Here is a 17,771-nt window from a genome sequence, read left to right as displayed (position 1 = left end):
TATGTATAGTTTCATTATAGATATTCCACTGTTACTTTCTTAGCTTACACATGTTTCATGATAAATGTTTTTATGTGATGTATTCCCCATGCTTTTTGTTCTTGCTTAATGTAAGTCGCTCTGGATTAAGAGCGTCTGCTAAATGCCTAAATTGTAAATTGTTATCTAGTCTCGCTTTGCCAGACTGTTTCCAAACGCTTCCGTCATACAGTCTGGAGCAACGGAAGCTCTATCATGAGTAAGCTATAAAAGCGGAGGTGGAGACTCCTACCTACGGACAGTCACACACATTTATCCGAATATAAATATAAATCATCCAAGCATATAAGCTTGTTGCTTAGCTGAAAAGGAAATAAGATATCTGACTCGGTAAGTATGTTTCCAAGGTGCCATCAGATGACGACTGGCATTGTTTTTTAGTGGCATGCCAACTGTGCACATGTTCCCTCACAGACGACCATGCAGACAAAGAGCTGTATTGACTCACTGGAACGCTCCAAGGACAGGAAAGAAGCAGCTTTGTGTTTAGTTAAGAGAATAAACAATGGCATTCAACACAGGATAGACACATATCATTGTACGGCGAGTCCTCCAAGTAACATAACCTTGGAGGAGTTGGACAGAGGAGGCAAACAAGGAAGGGGGAAAAACCTAAAATAGAGTTGCTGGGTGACTAGTCCGGAAGAATTGAGATCACGATTCTCAGTTTTTTTTCCGTCTGTAGTTGCTGAACATTTTACTACATTCAAAATGTGGTACCTTGAGCCAACTAGCGCGGCTTTAAACAGACAGCATCAAAGTGCTTGACTTAAACCTCTCTTAAATTCTCTCTCTCTCTCGAAGCAAAAACATAAGAGTAAATCCCACTACCAGAATCAGAATAGGGTCAACGTGGTGTCTGCATGGTTACTAGGATCGAGCTTACCAGCACTCCACTTGCCCCAGACTATTCATAAGTATTATTATTATTATTATCCCGCCCTCAATGTCTTCTCATATTGGACTGTACAGTCAATATAAAATGCATTATTCAGACACATTTCAGCCACCTTTTGCCCATTAGGACCACTCTACGCGACATCATCAAACAGCGACACGCGCACCTATGGTAACATCATTCTACAGGCCACTGCGTTACACCTATTTTTTTTTTCTGTGGCGCTCCACCGGCCACTTTGGACAGGACAACTAGTGGTGCACGATTCTTGCTCACATTTAGAAGAGATCGCATCAGTGTGTCTGAATCTAGATTGCAATCTTTTTTCGATTGATTTGTGCAGCACTATGGGTGACAGCAACACAGCTTCCAGAGAAGTTACAACTCCACTCAACTCATAATCGGATCATAGCCCCAAACCTGGATTCCGATTGGCTGGTTTCCATCTAGTAGACGTGATAAAAACAAGACACTATAATGTACTTCTTAGGTCGGTTTATCAATCACAGGTGCGTTATTTGCTTCTACAGTGATCCAGCGTATCTGTAGCTTAACGAGAGAAGGAGCGCTTGTTTTCCTTACAAGCCCCGGCCGCACAGGTCTTGTACGTTTTTTTCCCCCTTCCCTCTACTTAAAGGGAAACTTCATCCTTTTTGCTAAAAACATATATGTTAATGACGTTTAGAAGATTTAGAACACTTCGCTGGGGGTCTTTGTGTGTAATGTGTGGCTCACTTCCTTCCTGGACTACAATTCCCATAATGCGTTGGTGCACTGCCCCTCCTTGTGGATAGGGGGAGGGCTGTCTTACTGAGACAACATGTAGTCCAGGAAGTAAGACGGACGGACGGACACACGGACTCACACACACACAAACGGACGGAGTGCAAAACATACTCTCTCCCCATTCCCTCGGCCTGGTGGAGGCAATAACATGACATATATTCGTCTTGTGCATTTAAAGGCCAGTTGATTATAGTTCTGTGAGGGTCTCCAGACAGTGGACGAGACAACGTGGTTGTGATTATACTACAATTTGTGTCGCGGACACGCACGTATTCAAGAGCAACAGCAAGGCTGTAGTCAATATGATATGATGCTGCTAGCTATGCGGAATTGCGGATGCGGTTATGCGGACATGTGTAATTTGGTGGACAAGTATAATTTGGCCTTCACCCAGCCTGCCCATTAGGAGCAGTGGGCAGCTACCGAACAGCAGTGGTGGAAACTAACTATGTAATGTACATTTTACGTAAGTACTGTACAATTTTGAGGTACTTATAGCATGCCTATAGCATATCTACAAGCTTGTAGATCTGCTATTTTCAAAAGATTTGTATACATTTGAAAACCTGAAATGGGACATTCTGCATAATGAGTACTTTCTACTTTTGGTACTTTAAGTACATTTAGAATTTTTGATACTAATACTTTTGTACATTTACTAAATCATTTTTTGAGTAAATGACTATTACTTGTAAACAAAGTGTTTCTACATTCAAACATGTACATTTTACCTCCTAAATATTCCCCTCATTTAGGAGTTGAAAATTTTAAATGTCTCAAAATATGAATTGTTGAGGGAGAACAGAAAACTACAACATGGGACCAATATACGACCGCATATTAATATAATATAATATAATTAATATTAATATAATCTTTGCAGCCCGCGTACATTATAGAAGAAGTACCTTCATAATCCATTCAATGTGGTGTTGGTGTTTTAAGCATTATGTTATGCTTTATCTATTTTAGAAAAATCGTGAAAATGTGGCCCAAACGTTTGAATATACTCTTCCAGAGTGAACGTTTAACTCAAATCTTTGCTTCTGGGGAGTCTCTGGAACAACATGTTTTCAGATGGGGCCAATTCGGCGGCCAATTACATATATTTTTAGGGGGTCCTTGACCTTAAACTGTTTGAGAACCACCGCTATAGAAACATGAGGTTTTTCAGATAACCGTCAGTATTTAGAAGGCATTTGTAGAATCGTCCTCAGGTCTAAATGGGTTAATGTTAGTTCTCCCTGTGTGAACAGCAGAAGCTGGATGCCACCTGGCAGGACAGGCAGCTTCCCACTGGCTGCCCAACCAAACACAGCGAACACTATATATATGTTAGACGCCTGCTGCTCTAACATTGTTTTTACACACAGCTACCTACTGGTCTCGACAGGCAGCCGGTGGTAAAACTGGAAGAACAAAGCCTTGTGTTCCATTTCCCTCCGAGTGCCACCAGAATCCTGTCCACGATATGGGACCACAACAAGGCAATATGGGGGATTCTCCAGCTCAGCTTAACATCCTGTCCCAGAGTGACTCCATGGGGACTGTAAGAAGAGACAGTGAGTGGGACAGGCGGGACAGGGGGTGGCTTGAGGTAGATGGCTGCATCCTGGCTGCCTCCAGCTGGAAAGGACACAGTCAGAAAAGAACCATTGTCTCCTGCCTGTCCCAATGTGTCCCATGCAACCCCAGGCTGTAAAATAACCATTGTCCTGCCCGTCCCATGCAACCCCAGGCTGTAGCTGGACTTGAATCAAAACAGAGATATCATCGGATAATATGCAAGGGTTTCCATTCTGGAATCTGGATTTATTTGTTGCGATTGCCGGCCGCTCCACTCCAACATAAACTCAGATGTTCCATTACCGATATTGTCAACTCCCCGTCTGTGCTTTTCTTTGTTTCTAAAAAATGTCTTGACCACCACAGTGAAATAAACACAATATTTATCTCAGTGAAAAACAATACTGTATAAAAAAGGACAGATAAGACTACATATAGTAAATGAACTATTGAACTTTCAGTGAATGTGTTCTTCTTCCAGTGCCATTTTGCCAGCCCAAGTCTCTTCAAAACGTTATTTAAAATATGGAAACGTGATTGGAAGTTACACAAGCTGTCAAGCACTCTGAAACACCATTTGAAAGCATAACATGATCAGGGGAGTGTCGATTAGCTGGACATTATTTGAAATGAAAACAAACCTCGTCCTCGAAGGGCTACCGTGTTGACTGCCGTCATTACGGAGAGGGAGGGACACGGCGACATGATGTGTTACGTCGCTCACAAGCCGCGTGTGGAACGGAATGTTCACATTTAGTAAAAATGTTGACAATGCAACGCATTGGAAATGTTTTGGTTTTGGTTTAACCCATTTAGGCCTGACATCGATTTTAAAAAAAAGGCTTACGAATCCTAAAATTTTCCAGAAAAACCTGTTTCTATGTCAGTGGTGCTTAAACTTTTTCATGTCAAGGACCCCCAGAATTCTCTCTATTGGGCCACGGACCCCCATCTGAAAATATGTAGTTCCAGGGACCCCCCAGAAGCAAATATTTTAGTTAAAAATATTCGCTCTGAAATATATATTTAATGATTTTTCTAAAATAGCACCAAAAGGGGTTCTCGCCCAAAATGGTTTAAGCCCCTATTTGTACCTCCAATGTATATCCGGTTTGTTTAGCCAAATGCACGAGGCGTACGTAGGAATATAGCAATTATTTTCAGTTTCAGAGCTGGTCTGTTCAGAATCAAGGAAAAGGGTTATTTGCTTAATATGGCAAGTGTTGAAAGTCCCCATAAAAGTGGCAGGAGCGTAATTAATTCCACATAGGAGTCGCGGCGTAGAGTAACTCCCAATATTTTATGAAGCATTTAACACTTGCCAGGGCTCGACCATTAACCCATTCTGACCTGAGATCAGATTCATACGAGGTTTCCACTAGGACACACACTGGTCTGATTAACCCATTCTGACCTGAGATCAGATTCTAAAAAATGTCAGTCGTTCTTCGATTTTTCAAAAATAGCAGACCTACAAGCTCGTAGCGCGCCACTCGGTGGCGCGCTATGAGCTTGTAGATCTGCTATTTTTCAATAGCTAAAGCATAACATGATGCCAACACCAAAATGGGTGCCAGGTCAGAATGGGTTAATCACAGTGGAAGGGGTAGAAACAACCTATAGGGCTTCAAAGACCTATTAAACCACACCGAAAATCAGCGCTGTTCATTTAACTCCAAGATTGTACTACAAACTGAGGCAAATCAAACAGTGAAGATCACAGTGACTCAGTGTAATGACAATTAGAGAGAATTTCTTCCTATAAAAATTGTATAATCTTAAAACATTGGGGATACAGGAAAATGAATTCTTCAAATACATATATTTTTTTGACATTTCAGAAGTTAATTACACGACTGACTGCATTCATAATTACATTCATCCATATTAAAAAACCGTAATACGCCAATATTCCCATTAGACCAAAATGAGAATGTTGTGCTTGGAGAGCTATGCCAGTTTGCTACAGTCCATCCTTCTACTACAAACAAACTACAAAAGGATCAGAGGAAAGTCTAGGCCTGACGTCGAAATAAGAAAAACGTTCGCTCTGAAAGAATATATATATATATATATTCAAAGATTTGTGCCGCATTTTTACGATTTTTCAAAAACAGCAGACCTACAAGCTCATAGCGCGCCACTCGGTGGCGCGCTACGAGCTTGTAGATCTGCTATTTTTCAATAGCTAAAGTATAGTTAAAACACCAAAAGGGGTTCCCGTCCAGAATGGGTTAAGACTTGGGTCCTGGACGACGGCCGGTGTCCAAAACCGCCTAACCAACCGATAAACCCATATGTGGGCATATACTCTTATGACACGAGGGGACCCCCAATATGGGCATAACAGGGTGCCTACAGTTACCGGGTAGGGGCATGAATTCCCATTCCCAACTTGTATCGTTCTGGAGTATAAGGCTGGGTGGTTTCCCGTTGTTGGTTTACTTAAATCACAGAACCTGGACTCAAATAACCCCCTTTTCCCTAGCTTGTGAGAACCGTGTACATTAATAATGAAGGAGCACTGATTCAACAAACACTTGAAATGGTCCATGTCAAACAAGTTTGGATCAAAATAATATTGGTTCTCACTCAGATGAAGTTACCCAAACAGTCTGGGGTTGCTGTCCTGGGCTAGAATGAATAGTACGCCCCGGAGTGTGTTTGTGTGTCAAACATTTTACCACTGCAAAAGAATATCTGAGAGACGAACCAGCATCTCTCGCTTGAAAGACAGACAGACACAGACAGACAGACAAGACAGACGCATGCCCGTACTCCTCGCAGACAGAAATAGAACCCACGGACAGACACAAATCGGTCTTCAGGATACCGCGAGACAATCCCGCAGCCCAAACAGAACCCCTCCTGCCTCTTGGCCTCAAGACGGAGCCAAGTTATTTTGCCTTGAACTACTTGAAAAACCCCACGTCCTTGTGTAGAATAGCTCTCTTGTGGAGAAAAAAAAAAAAGAGCAAGGTATTACACAGGAAGGGAGGGCAGAGGGGGGGTGGGGGGGGGGTTCTTCTGGGCCCACCCGTCTCACAGACACACCTGCCTCTGGTAGAGCAGAAGGAAACACTGCCTGTTTGGAATGCTGCCAGGAAGTCTAAATCTCCAACCGCCAGTTCCATCTCCTGCCTATACGGAGCCCCTAATGGGAGAACCTGTTTGAAGTTGCAGGATGCAGATCTCATATTTCCTGTCTCAGATTAAAGAAGGCCGTATTTCAGATGCTTCCCACCCATCTGACATTTAATGCCTCTTATGTGAGCTGCCCACAAATCCACATCCAAAACCTTTTTTTACTCGAGACCCAAAAGAATGTCTCCCCCCAGGAGGACCCAAGGTAGCTGAAAATAGCCGATTTACAAGCTCACAATGCATCGTGATGCGACGCGTCGGGACTTTTTTTTCTCCCCAATTCATGGAATTTCCTGGATTTTGCTTTAATTCATGAAATTAGTTTCTAATTCTTTTCGCTAATGTTTTGAAATGATAACAATCAAGAAAGGCTAGGGCGTCTGCCAGCCCCTTCAGAATTCTGAACAGAATCAGTGAGCATCAGAAAAGTATCATACGTGGTACATAAATATATATATACTCTATCAATTAGTCTATAATACAACGCCTGCCAAAAGAGTATCTTCAGCGGGGATTGGGGAAAGGAACGAGCCTCATCTCTTGCACAAAGTCATTTATACTCCTTCTCTGGCACTTCCTCTTCTGTCCTAGTGTCCTCCCACGCACTTCTTTGGCTGTTGTAAATATAGAGGCCTCGACGTCGGAGACACTGCTTTATTTAGCAGCAGGCAGATGTGCAATTACGGACTGATTTGGACCCAAGTCTCACTGTCGGGCTGAGCCTCAGGCTCGTCACGTCCTCTTTCCCTACAGCAGCATGTCTCTCAGCTTTCCTCTCCGTCAATTTGTTTTTCTCTCATCTCACGGTTACTTCGCCTACTGTAGTTCCAGACTACAGTGTCGTAACCTAAAAGAACCCATGAAACCACCTAGACAGTTTCACTACAATTCACAATTCTAAGAAATCATACACCCTGGGAATATCATCATGCATAATATTCTCGGAGGTGGTCGTCTGGTCCTGCGAGTTGCAACGTGTAGGAATGTGCATTTTGTTGTGTTGCAAGATGTAGGTGAGAAGTGACAGACTTAATTAAATAGAGCGCGGGAGTGTTGATTCTCAACTTTATTTCATCAGAGGAGAATATTCTCACGAATTGCTTACTTATTATATATATTATATTATTATATTATATTCTTGATATGTCTCGGCATCATTCTTTATTGGAGCCTCCCTCTCCACCTCGTTAAAGCCTATTGATACTCCAGTTTAGGTGATAAGGTGACCAGTCGCCAGTCTGACCACCAAAACAGTGGTTAGTAAAAAAACAAGAGTGATGCGTTTGCCGTTTGGGGCGAGCGGTGAGTCGCTTACCACAGTGGTCACCCTTATCACCTAAAACTGAAGTATGAATAGCCCCAATAGTTACATTGTTATCCCAGTGTGGATGAGGCAGGACTACAATAGCCCTCTCTCCATCCTCCTGACTCTGGTCCCTTAGGTTAATCCTCATGTCTCTCCAATGTTGGCATTGCGGGAGGAAGCCTGCCGGGCCCCGGCGACAACATCACTATACTGACATTTAACAGATTGCATCAAGTGTTGTAAACACACAACTAAACCCTCGCTCTCATTCCTTCTCTGTCTGTCTGTCTCACCCCTCTGGACAAGCCGGGACTGACTCATGTGGAAGGTATGTGCTGAGCCTACAACCTCCAGTCAGCGTTGTTGGTCTCTGGAATTCTAATTCACACGAGGAACCGCCCAACCTCCACCACCACTCAGTCACACACCAAATCCTGCCCTTGGCTGCCCTATTCTTGATGTCTAATCCCGCTGGCTGGGCTCGCTCCCGCCGCCGCCGCCGCCGTCGTGTACGCATTCTGAGCACCAAGCAGGGTAGAAGTAAAGAGGGCATGTGGGAGGGAGGGCAATCAAACAGTCTGGTTTTGGGGAGATCAAAGAAGCGGGCCACACAGGTTTAGGCCCAACGAAAACACGTATATAGTAGGAGGAGCAAAAAATAGCCTGCTTGTATATGCAACAAATTACACGGGTTTCAAGGTTCTCTGAAACCCATTAACGTATGGTAATAATAGGCCCTAATAGGGAAAAATATCCTCCGATCCCGATGACTACATGTTAGTGTGCTAGAACAGTGCGCTTGTTGAAGAGGGCTCCAGTTTCCATGACAGAGCTCTCTCTCGGGGGCAACAATTCCCATCAGTGTCATCGCTGTGTCTCTCTGAGAACCCGGAACAATCCGTCTTCCCAACACAAGACACACGAGAGCTCCAACTCCCCGGAGACGCTGAAGCATGCATTACTAGAATCTGTGGGCCCGTCAACAAGGTCAAGGCAGTAACATGGTGATGATACGCTGAAAGAGTGTGGGAGGAGGGTATATCGACATCAGTTTTCGGGAAACAAATACTGACTCGTTTGTGGCAGTCATGGGTGAAAAAAGGTGAAAAACCATGGAACGGCGATGTCGGATTGCATTGTTGTTAACAACGCCAAAATCATGTGCTGCGATATTTTATAAGTTGGATGACAGAGTAAATCACAGCTCCTAGTGTTCTGTGATTCCCCAGTGCTTGATGGGTAGCATGTTGTCCAACGTTACACCCACACGCAATCAATTGAAACGACCAACACTACGTTATGTCATCCCATGAAAGGTGACCAGGGGTTTGTACTTGTTGTACCCCCCCAAAATCCCTTAAAAGTCACCTTCCTAAGCAGTGGCCAGGGTGGGTCCTGTAATGTAATGTGAGCGCTCAAGTACTGTACAATTGGATACGTTTTCCACCACTGCTGCGTGGTACAATTTTGAGGTACTTTCCTGGAATACTTCCAGTGTTCAATACTTTTTTTTTACCTCTACTCCACTATACATCTCAGACAAATATTGTACTTTTTCTCCACTACATATATTTAGACTTACTAGTAACTTGATTTCGATCATCATTACAAAACATACATTAACCACTTCACTGCAGCCCTAATTAAACTTTGGCTATTTGATAATAGCTGACCTTGGTTCCCTGCCACGGCTGACTTCAGCAGAATGACTCACCCAACGTTTAGTAACATTTATCCTCACTATCAGCTGTCTGGTCTGTCTGTCGTCATCCTCATGCACAGATGAGTCCCACAACACGTGAGGTGTGGAAAATATTAATACTTCTCTTTATGTTCCGCCACTGTATGCATGCACGCCGCTAACACGTGTGTGTTCTTGTTGAGTGTGTGTGTGTGTGTGTGTGTGTGTGTGTGTGTGTGTGTGTGCATCAAATTGTGAAGAGCTTTTAACTAAACAGGTTTGTTGCAAAGCATAATTCACAGAGCAAAAACTGACAGCAGCAGCAACAACAACTACAGTACTGTACTGTACTGCGGGATCACACTGTACTGCCCATATCTGGGCTCGGGGCCATTTACTGTAGTCACGCAATATTTTCTCCTGTGGATTCTCAGAGATAATCCAGCGCTCGTTACTCGTTCTCACATCACCTGGAGTGACATTCAATAGGGTTAAAAAAGGTCCTCCTTAACTCCTTTGACTTCTCCGTAGCAGTGGTGGAAACAGTACTCAATTGTTTTAGTTAAAAAAGGAAATGTATCAATACTGCAGTGCAATGTAGAAATTATAAATTAATAAGTCCGGGTTTCAAAATGTACTACAAATGTACAAAAAGTATGCAGAATGTCCCATTTCAAGTTTTCAAATATTTTGAGAATAGCAGATCTACAAGCCTGCGACGCATTGTGAGCTTGTAGATGTATAATGTATATATTATAAGGCTGAAGTGTTTAATGTACGTTTTGTAATAATAAACAAAGCAACTAGTAGTAGTAACTAAACTTCTCAAATAAATAGTAGTGGCGTAAAAGTACAATCTCTGCCTCTGAGATGCAGTGGAGTAGAAGTAAAAGCATTTGGAAATTGGAAATACTCAAGTAAAGTACAAATACCTCAAGATTGTGCTGTACTTTGAACTTAAGTAAATGTAGATAGTGTACATTCCAGCCCTGGTCTGTATAGCCTACCTCCACTGTACCACCTTCAGATATGCTGTAGACACAGGGAGAGGTTAACCTAACCTCAGACCTTCCCATGGTGCGCACGCGGCCAACACCCTCCATCTATTTGTGCCGAGTGTACGCTTACATGGACAGAGAATGGAGGAGGAGGAAGGGAGGGATACATGAAAGAACGAAAAGAAAAGAAAGAAAATATCTTTTCTGAACCACACAAACTCAAAAGTCTAAAAAAAAACCTAGATCTGAGGAGCTCGGGAAAGACCCGGGGTATAGTATCCCCCGGTGATGAATTCCACAGGTTTCACACACACAGCTCCCCCAACAAGTAGGTTCATTAGAAATCCAAGATCGACTCGACCTCATGTTAAAGAAATTAGCGCGCTACGCCCTGTATAGGTCAACTGCACTCGCTGTATTATATTTCTTAATTAAGAACCCGCAATAGAGCTGTCAGCGTGCATATACAAAAAAAAACCCTAAAAAGCCACAAGGTGTGTGTGTCAATGTGTTCTGAATAATAATCAGGTGTTTGAGCTGTAGACTAAACAATACAGCAAGGGGTCAGCGAATCCTAACTCCAAACCACACTTTAATAGAGGTTTGTCAGACCAATACATTAATGCTACGTTGTTATTATGGCTGAAGCAACCTCACATAAATCACTGAAGAGAAAGCCATTCATTGGGTTCACTTGATTTTACTATTTGGGAGGCTGGAGTGGTGGAGTCAAAAGGGAGAGGAGAGTCAGTGGGTGGGCTTGGGCCGTCAAGATTGGACTGACTGACCGCCCCATACGTATCCAACTCAGTGGGGGTTCCCGAACATTTCAGGTTGAGACCCAAAAGAGAGATTAGAGATTTGCCCGGGACCCAAACTAGTGAAAATAGCAGCTCTAAACAAGCGCACAACGCGGCGCAAGCTTGTAGATTGGCTATTTTTACTGCTTGTTTGTTAGTTTTAACTTTTTTTTTGTAGGAAAAGAAAATGGGATTTTTACTCGAGTCGTGACCCATACAATTGGTTCGAACCCGGGCTCCTCCAGAGTTAGTGTCTCCCTGGAAATAAAAACGTCTGGGTTTCCGAGGCTATAGTGTCGAAGTGTCCTTGAGCAAGACACTGAAGTTGACTGAACCCCTAATTGCTCCCGATGTGCAGGTTGGTGCCTGGCAAGTTTTCCTCTGCCGTGTGTGAATGGGTGAATGTAATGCACAATCTATGCAAAGCGCCTTGGATAAAGGCGCTATATGCACCATTTATAAATGGGTCGCTGTTTGGGAAACAGTGATCTAACTACTGCATGGCCCCGGAATCCCAGACTAGTAAAAGTAATAAGGTTATAAGCTTAATATACTGTAGACTTCTATGAGGCAAATGTGTGTGGTAGTACTAGTAGAGGTCTGCCTGTTCCTAATATATGTAAACGACATGACATCAGCTTGTGACTGCAACTTGTTCCTGTTCCTGTCTAGATACTTCCTTAATGTTAACGAAGTCCACACCAGAGGGAGTGCAACGAACCATGTACAACCCAGATTCGGCACAAACAAGGGACTAAATAATTTTCGCTCCTATGCCACCAAAATGTGGAACGCCCTACCAACAGTCATTAAGACATGCAAATCCCTCGACTCCTTCAAAACCGCTCTCAAAGGGCACCTATGGACGGCTGCAATTCGAATCTGGCCCCCGTAAAATCTGAATCCCCCCCCCCCCACCCCTTTTTCCTCTCACTATGTTTCTTTTCCCTTTTTACCTCCTTTATGATGAATTCCTGTTCTGTTCTTTGACTATATAGAAGTGTCTATTTGTATATCTCTAAATATTTGATGAATTGAACAAGGTGGACCCTCTTGTAAAACAAGTGTAATGCTTAATTGGGTCGTCCACTCACAGTTAACAGTCTTTGTATTGAGTTTGTGCTTGAAATGTACTGTAATTCTGCAAACTGTTAATAAATATTTCAATCAATCAATCAAAATGCATCCTCACTGGTTTATGTAGCCATGGAGCAGATCCCACCAGGTGGCCTAGATCTCTTCTCACTCAACACCAACAGCCACCATCTCACCACACAACACAAACACAAACATCTGAACCTGCTGCTAAAGTCCATAAAATTATGCAATAAGAGTCTCTCTGGCATCACTCGCCGAAAACGTTCATTTCGGAAATTGTGTTCCATTTCAGCGAGCGTCGTCATTATCGAGCATGAATTAAACTTTACTTTCACAGCAAGTAGCACAGTACAGCTCCTGATATACTGTACATATATTACCATCTGCTAAACTTACTACCAATTTTACTGTATTGTGTGAACAAAATAAATAGATACTTCCCATGCCTTTCTTTAATTTACTTTATAGGATCAAATATGGAGACAAAGTAAAGATCTTGAACACCAAGCTGAAAGCAAACAGCCACCATTATCTCTGAAGATGCTGCAGATTGAATTTTGAGTGATGGGGGGGGGGGGAGAATAGAATAATTATAGTATCTAAGGTTTACTTTATATGTGGCACCTTATGATTGTGTTGGCTGCGATGTATATATTAAAATGTATCGTGTGATGAGTCAAAAAGGAGAGGATTTGATCCTGACAATGTTAACTCGGGTATGAATTATTCATTAGCTAAATGTCTTTCATCGTAACCTAAGCTAGTCATTACACATTCCAATTTAAAACACAGCCTAGACTAGAGAGCACAGTAGGGTGTTTCTGATCCGTCGCAGCCCCGATAGAATAACATATTGATTCAAGTTAAAATGAAAATAACGGTTTGCCGTAAGTAAATAGGACCTTGAGCAATGCAACTGTGGAAGTACAGTAGAACATTCTTTGAGAGGGATTCTTGGCAGACAAAATATTGGAGAAAAAAAAAGGGGACACTGAGACATGCATATCAAATTTCCATAAACAAACATTCGGCTTCCTGAAACTGTGTAAAATGCTGCAAAGTCAGTCAGCAGCACTGTACAGAAAAGGGCGTATATAATAGCAGAGTTTATAATGCTGTAGTGTAATCTAATAGCATGTCAACGTGGACTGTATTTTTACCTATTATTTGCGTGCATGTAAAAACACAATCAAGGGACGACAGGCTGGCTTCATCAAAGTAATATGCCACTGTCACTATAATGTGCTAAATAGAATAAACAGTTTTAGTTTATGCTATGATGTCATGTTGGTAACAAATTGGAAAATAAAGTAATTTACAATGTTTATGGTATTTAATGATGCCATGTACCCAACCGTCCACATGGTTTGGTCTCTTAAAAAAAAAGGAGACAGATGGATAGTTTCTGTCCTTCTGGACAACAAAGCAGCAAGGCTAAAGTAAAATATAGCACCTCAAAGGAAATCAATAAAAAACACAATAATTAGTGGTGCCACAATCATGTGTTTATATTAAACTTCACACACACACGCGGTTTGACCACCACGGTAAGCATGGGGTGGATCGGGATGCACTGTTTGTTGTGAAATCCTACCTACACTAGTAAGGTAACCATAGTAGAGCTGCCGTGAAGGTAAGCAACGACCTACAGACAGAGTGACAGAGTGTACAGAGTGTCCACAACTCACCGACGAGCACGCACAGCACGTCCATCAGCACGTACAGCTTCTTCTTCCTCAGGTCTTTCATAGTTGTTCCCGTCCCTCTTTTTTGAATACGCCACGAAGGTTAAAAAAAAGGGGAAAAATGAATAAGTCTACCTAATAAATAGAACTGTTATTTGTGTATATATAGTCTACTTGCATGAAGAAGTCCATTTGCGCTCGGGAGTAACTCGGGAGTAACAAACGGAGAAAAAGTGCAGACTGTGCAGAAAGATACACCTATACTAGTGATAAACAAGCAACCTGTACTAATGACGACTCCTTCCGGGGTGTCTGTCCTCTTCTCTTCCTCTACCTGTCCATGGAAGAGGGAGTGACAGCCATGAAGGTGTGTTTGTTTTAAAGAGGAGGAACAACAACACTGCTCTTCTTAAACTCGATTCGTGACCAGACGAAGAGGCTCTTCTTCTTGTTGCGCCTCTTCTCTTCACGACACTTCATTTCAACTAAGACGGATCCCTCGATTTCACACACAGCGCGCCGCTCGCCTCGAACTGCCTGAGAAACCAACCAACAAGTATTTTACTGCTCAACTACAGCTCACTCACACAGAGCAGAATGATCCCTCCTCCCGTCCTGTGACTCCTGTCCCAGTCACTTCCTATAGCCTCTGTGTGTGTGTGTGTGTGTGTGTGTGTGTGTGTGTGTGTGTGTGTGTGTGTGTGTGTGTGCGTGCGTGTGCGTGCGTGTGTGTGTGTGTGTGTGTGTGTGTGTGTGTGTGTGCGCGCTTAAGCTCAAAATGCGTCCCAATAAGTATCTCTGAGTGAGTATACTCAATTGGTTCGTAACTGACCCCAGTAAAATGTCCCCCCTCCGCCCACTTTACTGTAGCTACACATTTTTTGCATAGTACTGTAGTAGCCTAATGTATATTATGTCATGAAATGTTCTGATGATTAATTGAAAATGGAGGACCCCAATGGAAACGAGCCTATTAGTGCTTTCTTTGGTTTTTGAATCCTCTAATAGCAGATGGTGACCTTGTATTGAACTGTGCTTATTCTATAAACTGTTAATAACGTTTTCAATCATTCATAATTTCATTCATTCATCAGAATGTTTACTTTGGGTCATAACTGTGAAGCCTGATTTAATCAGGCTGACACGCTATCTGACCCTGCTTGGTACACACACACAAGGCTGATAAGTAAACAGAAACCATTTTGTAATTTAGGCCTACTTTGAAGTTTGTACCGCACCATTAGCGCCATAATAAAAATATACAATTGAAATACAATTATGAAATAAAGTTATGTTTGTGAAACAAGATAAAAGTCATATAAAACAAGTCAAACAAAACAAGCTAAATAAATTCTGGCACTAAATAGGCAGGCATATAAAGCTATCCACATGCAGTAAGTCTCGCTGCAAATGAAATAAGGAGTGACATTAAATTTTGTTTGCTCGGTTAACCACCGTCTGAACCCGTTCCCATCATAAATACTGTGACTGTCATAGAGAACCTCACTCTGGGCACTTCTCGCCATGATGAGAGGCAATGGAGGCTGAACAGTTTAGAACTATAGAAAACTGCTCTCCAATTTAGCTCCAGTTGAGCTGAGACAGGATAGACCTAATTTATTCTTCGTCCTCACATTATGATTCATTCAGTCCCCCAGTGGAAAGTTTACTTAAGTACTGTACTTAAGTCATTTATGTATTTCTATATTGTAGTATTGATACTTAAAAAGAAATGTGAGTACCTTTACAGTCTCAATCTGGGACTGCATGCAGGGACCCCGTTCTGAGACTTACTGATATTCTGGGGACTGACTAATAAAAGTTAACTAAACAGGGTCTATGACATTTATCAGAACTCTACAGTATACAGTGAATATAGACTCATATAGAGCCGATGTGGCCCCCATGCTGATCACCATGGGCCCAACTGTAGATACATTAAAAACAATAAAACTACAGGGAGGTCAAAACTTCCAGCCTTTGCACAAGCAAAAAGAGACTTTTACAAGTCCTGCTGGGACTGTAGAATTAGCGTGACTTTGCACCAGCATGACTCCAAGAAAAGCGAAGTGCATTGCCTCGGGCTTCCAGGATCCGGCGGTTTCAGCATCAGCAGCATGATATTTAGCTATCCCTCAACTCAATGTTTGTGTCTTTAAGTGCGATTTGTCATTCTGCACATGTTTTGCCTACAAACATTGAAGAAGAAACAACATAACCTTATAGTCGTACAAAAGGCCACAGCACAAATAAATAAAGCACAAATAAAGACACAGCAGGACCCCCTAGGGTAGGTACCCTCACAAAAAACATGCAGTAATCCTGGTCCCTATACTGCCTCCCCCTGGTAAGCCTGCATGAGGTCAGTCCGTTGCTCTCCCCAGGTTGGCAGAGGGACTGGAGTGCCCAGAATTACTTAGACAATTGACACAGGGTGGAAAAAATGTGTTGCAAAAATCGTGGGATAAAAATGTAAGAAAGAAAAAATAAGGTCACAGCAGGGAAGTGTAAACAACGGCTGTAATCAACAAATGACTGCCAAAATACCTGGTGATAGTACTGTAAAATAATCTGAAACACAGACATTACCTTATAATAGTTAATCAGTGGGACATTTCACTCCTGACACAGAATACATGTAAACGTGAGACGCCATTGCCCCCTCCTGGTTGCTTATAGCAATAAGAAGTTTATTTGAGAATGGAAAGATCTTTCTTCTCTCACTCTCGTGTGTGTGTGTGTGTGTGTGTGTGTGTGTATGTGTGTGTGTGTGTGTGTGTGTGTGTGTGTGTGTGTGTGTGTGTGAGTGAGACTGTGTGCGTGCGTGCGTCACAGACACACACACAGGCAACAAATGAAAGGACTAAACAACATAAAGTGTAAACAATTCAAAAGAAATGCTGCCCTAATTACACGTATAGGCTAATAAAAACACTTTCATTGTTTTGTTTCAATATCTTACATGTTATTGGACTTGGTCCTTAGGAAAATGAAATAGCCTATCATATGTGGATGAAGTTCGCAGTACAGTTTCCATTGTGGCTAGTGAAGAATGTACGTCTCCCACTCTCCCATGTGATTTACTGACTTACAGATTTACTTGAGACTTCTGCATTGGAAATGTTGGTGGTTTTGCCATCTGGAGAGAGCATTCACAGATTATCACCATTTCTAATGCAGGAACATCAAACATATAGAGCTGAACATGAGGGAAGTTGACGCCTTATATCCATACATAGATGATAGATCATAATTGTTGGGCATAATATACAGTATAGCCTAATATACAGTATGTTCTATGGTGGTTGGTTAGATCTTGGTAGGGATGTCGCATGACTATAGAGCGTCGCAGTCCCGCCTCCTGCGAGGGCACCAGGAAATAATTCCCCATTGATATAAATAAAATAAAATAAAACAATCTACCTGAAAATAGATAGATATAAGTGAAGAGCAATTTCCGCCCCCCCCCCCAAGCTTTTATTTTTGTTCGAGTAATAGTACAACTCTAATAGTATTACTTATAATAATGTAATTAAAGATAACTTCATTCAGATTTATTTATTTTTATTTCATTTTCCAGATTTTTTTTTCTTCTTTTTTTTAGTTTTTCATTGGTGGGCCAGTCATAATGGTCCCGCGGGCCTGATGTGGCCCGCGGGCCTGAGGTTGAGTATCACTGCTGTAGAGGGGTGTTTCTTTAGGGGGAGCATGGATGCATGCCTGCGTTTATCATGCAGACATGTCCTTAGATTTAACCTGCCCACGAACTT

At 42.3% G+C, this 17,771-nt stretch overlaps 1 protein-coding gene across 2 annotated transcripts in view; it reads right to left on the bottom strand.

The window, feature by feature from the left end:
* plpp2b (phospholipid phosphatase 2b) overlaps window positions 1-14,574 on the bottom strand; it is a 30,813-nt gene extending 16,239 nt beyond the window's left edge. The window contains exons 1-2 of one of the 2 annotated variants that reach the window (XM_080771294.1): window positions 14,284-14,574; window positions 14,005-14,081 (exon numbers count right to left, since the gene is read on the bottom strand). In XM_080771294.1, the coding sequence (XP_080627420.1) occupies window positions 14,005-14,065 (61 nt within the window). In that variant the 5' untranslated portion in view covers window positions 14,066-14,081; window positions 14,284-14,574. Of the gene's footprint in view, window positions 1-14,004 lie in introns of both variants that reach the window. The other variant, XM_080771293.1, reaches the window with a different exon arrangement.
* Window positions 14,575-17,771: the final 3,197 nt, after the last annotated feature.

The sequence above is a fragment of the Protomyctophum bolini genome (genome assembly GCF_963924005.1).
Source record: "Protomyctophum bolini genome assembly, chromosome: 8".
Taxonomy (NCBI): domain Eukaryota; kingdom Metazoa; phylum Chordata; class Actinopteri; order Myctophiformes; family Myctophidae; genus Protomyctophum; species Protomyctophum bolini.
The sequence above is the reverse complement of the archived record's forward strand: the minus strand, read 5'-3'. Positions and strand labels throughout refer to the sequence as shown.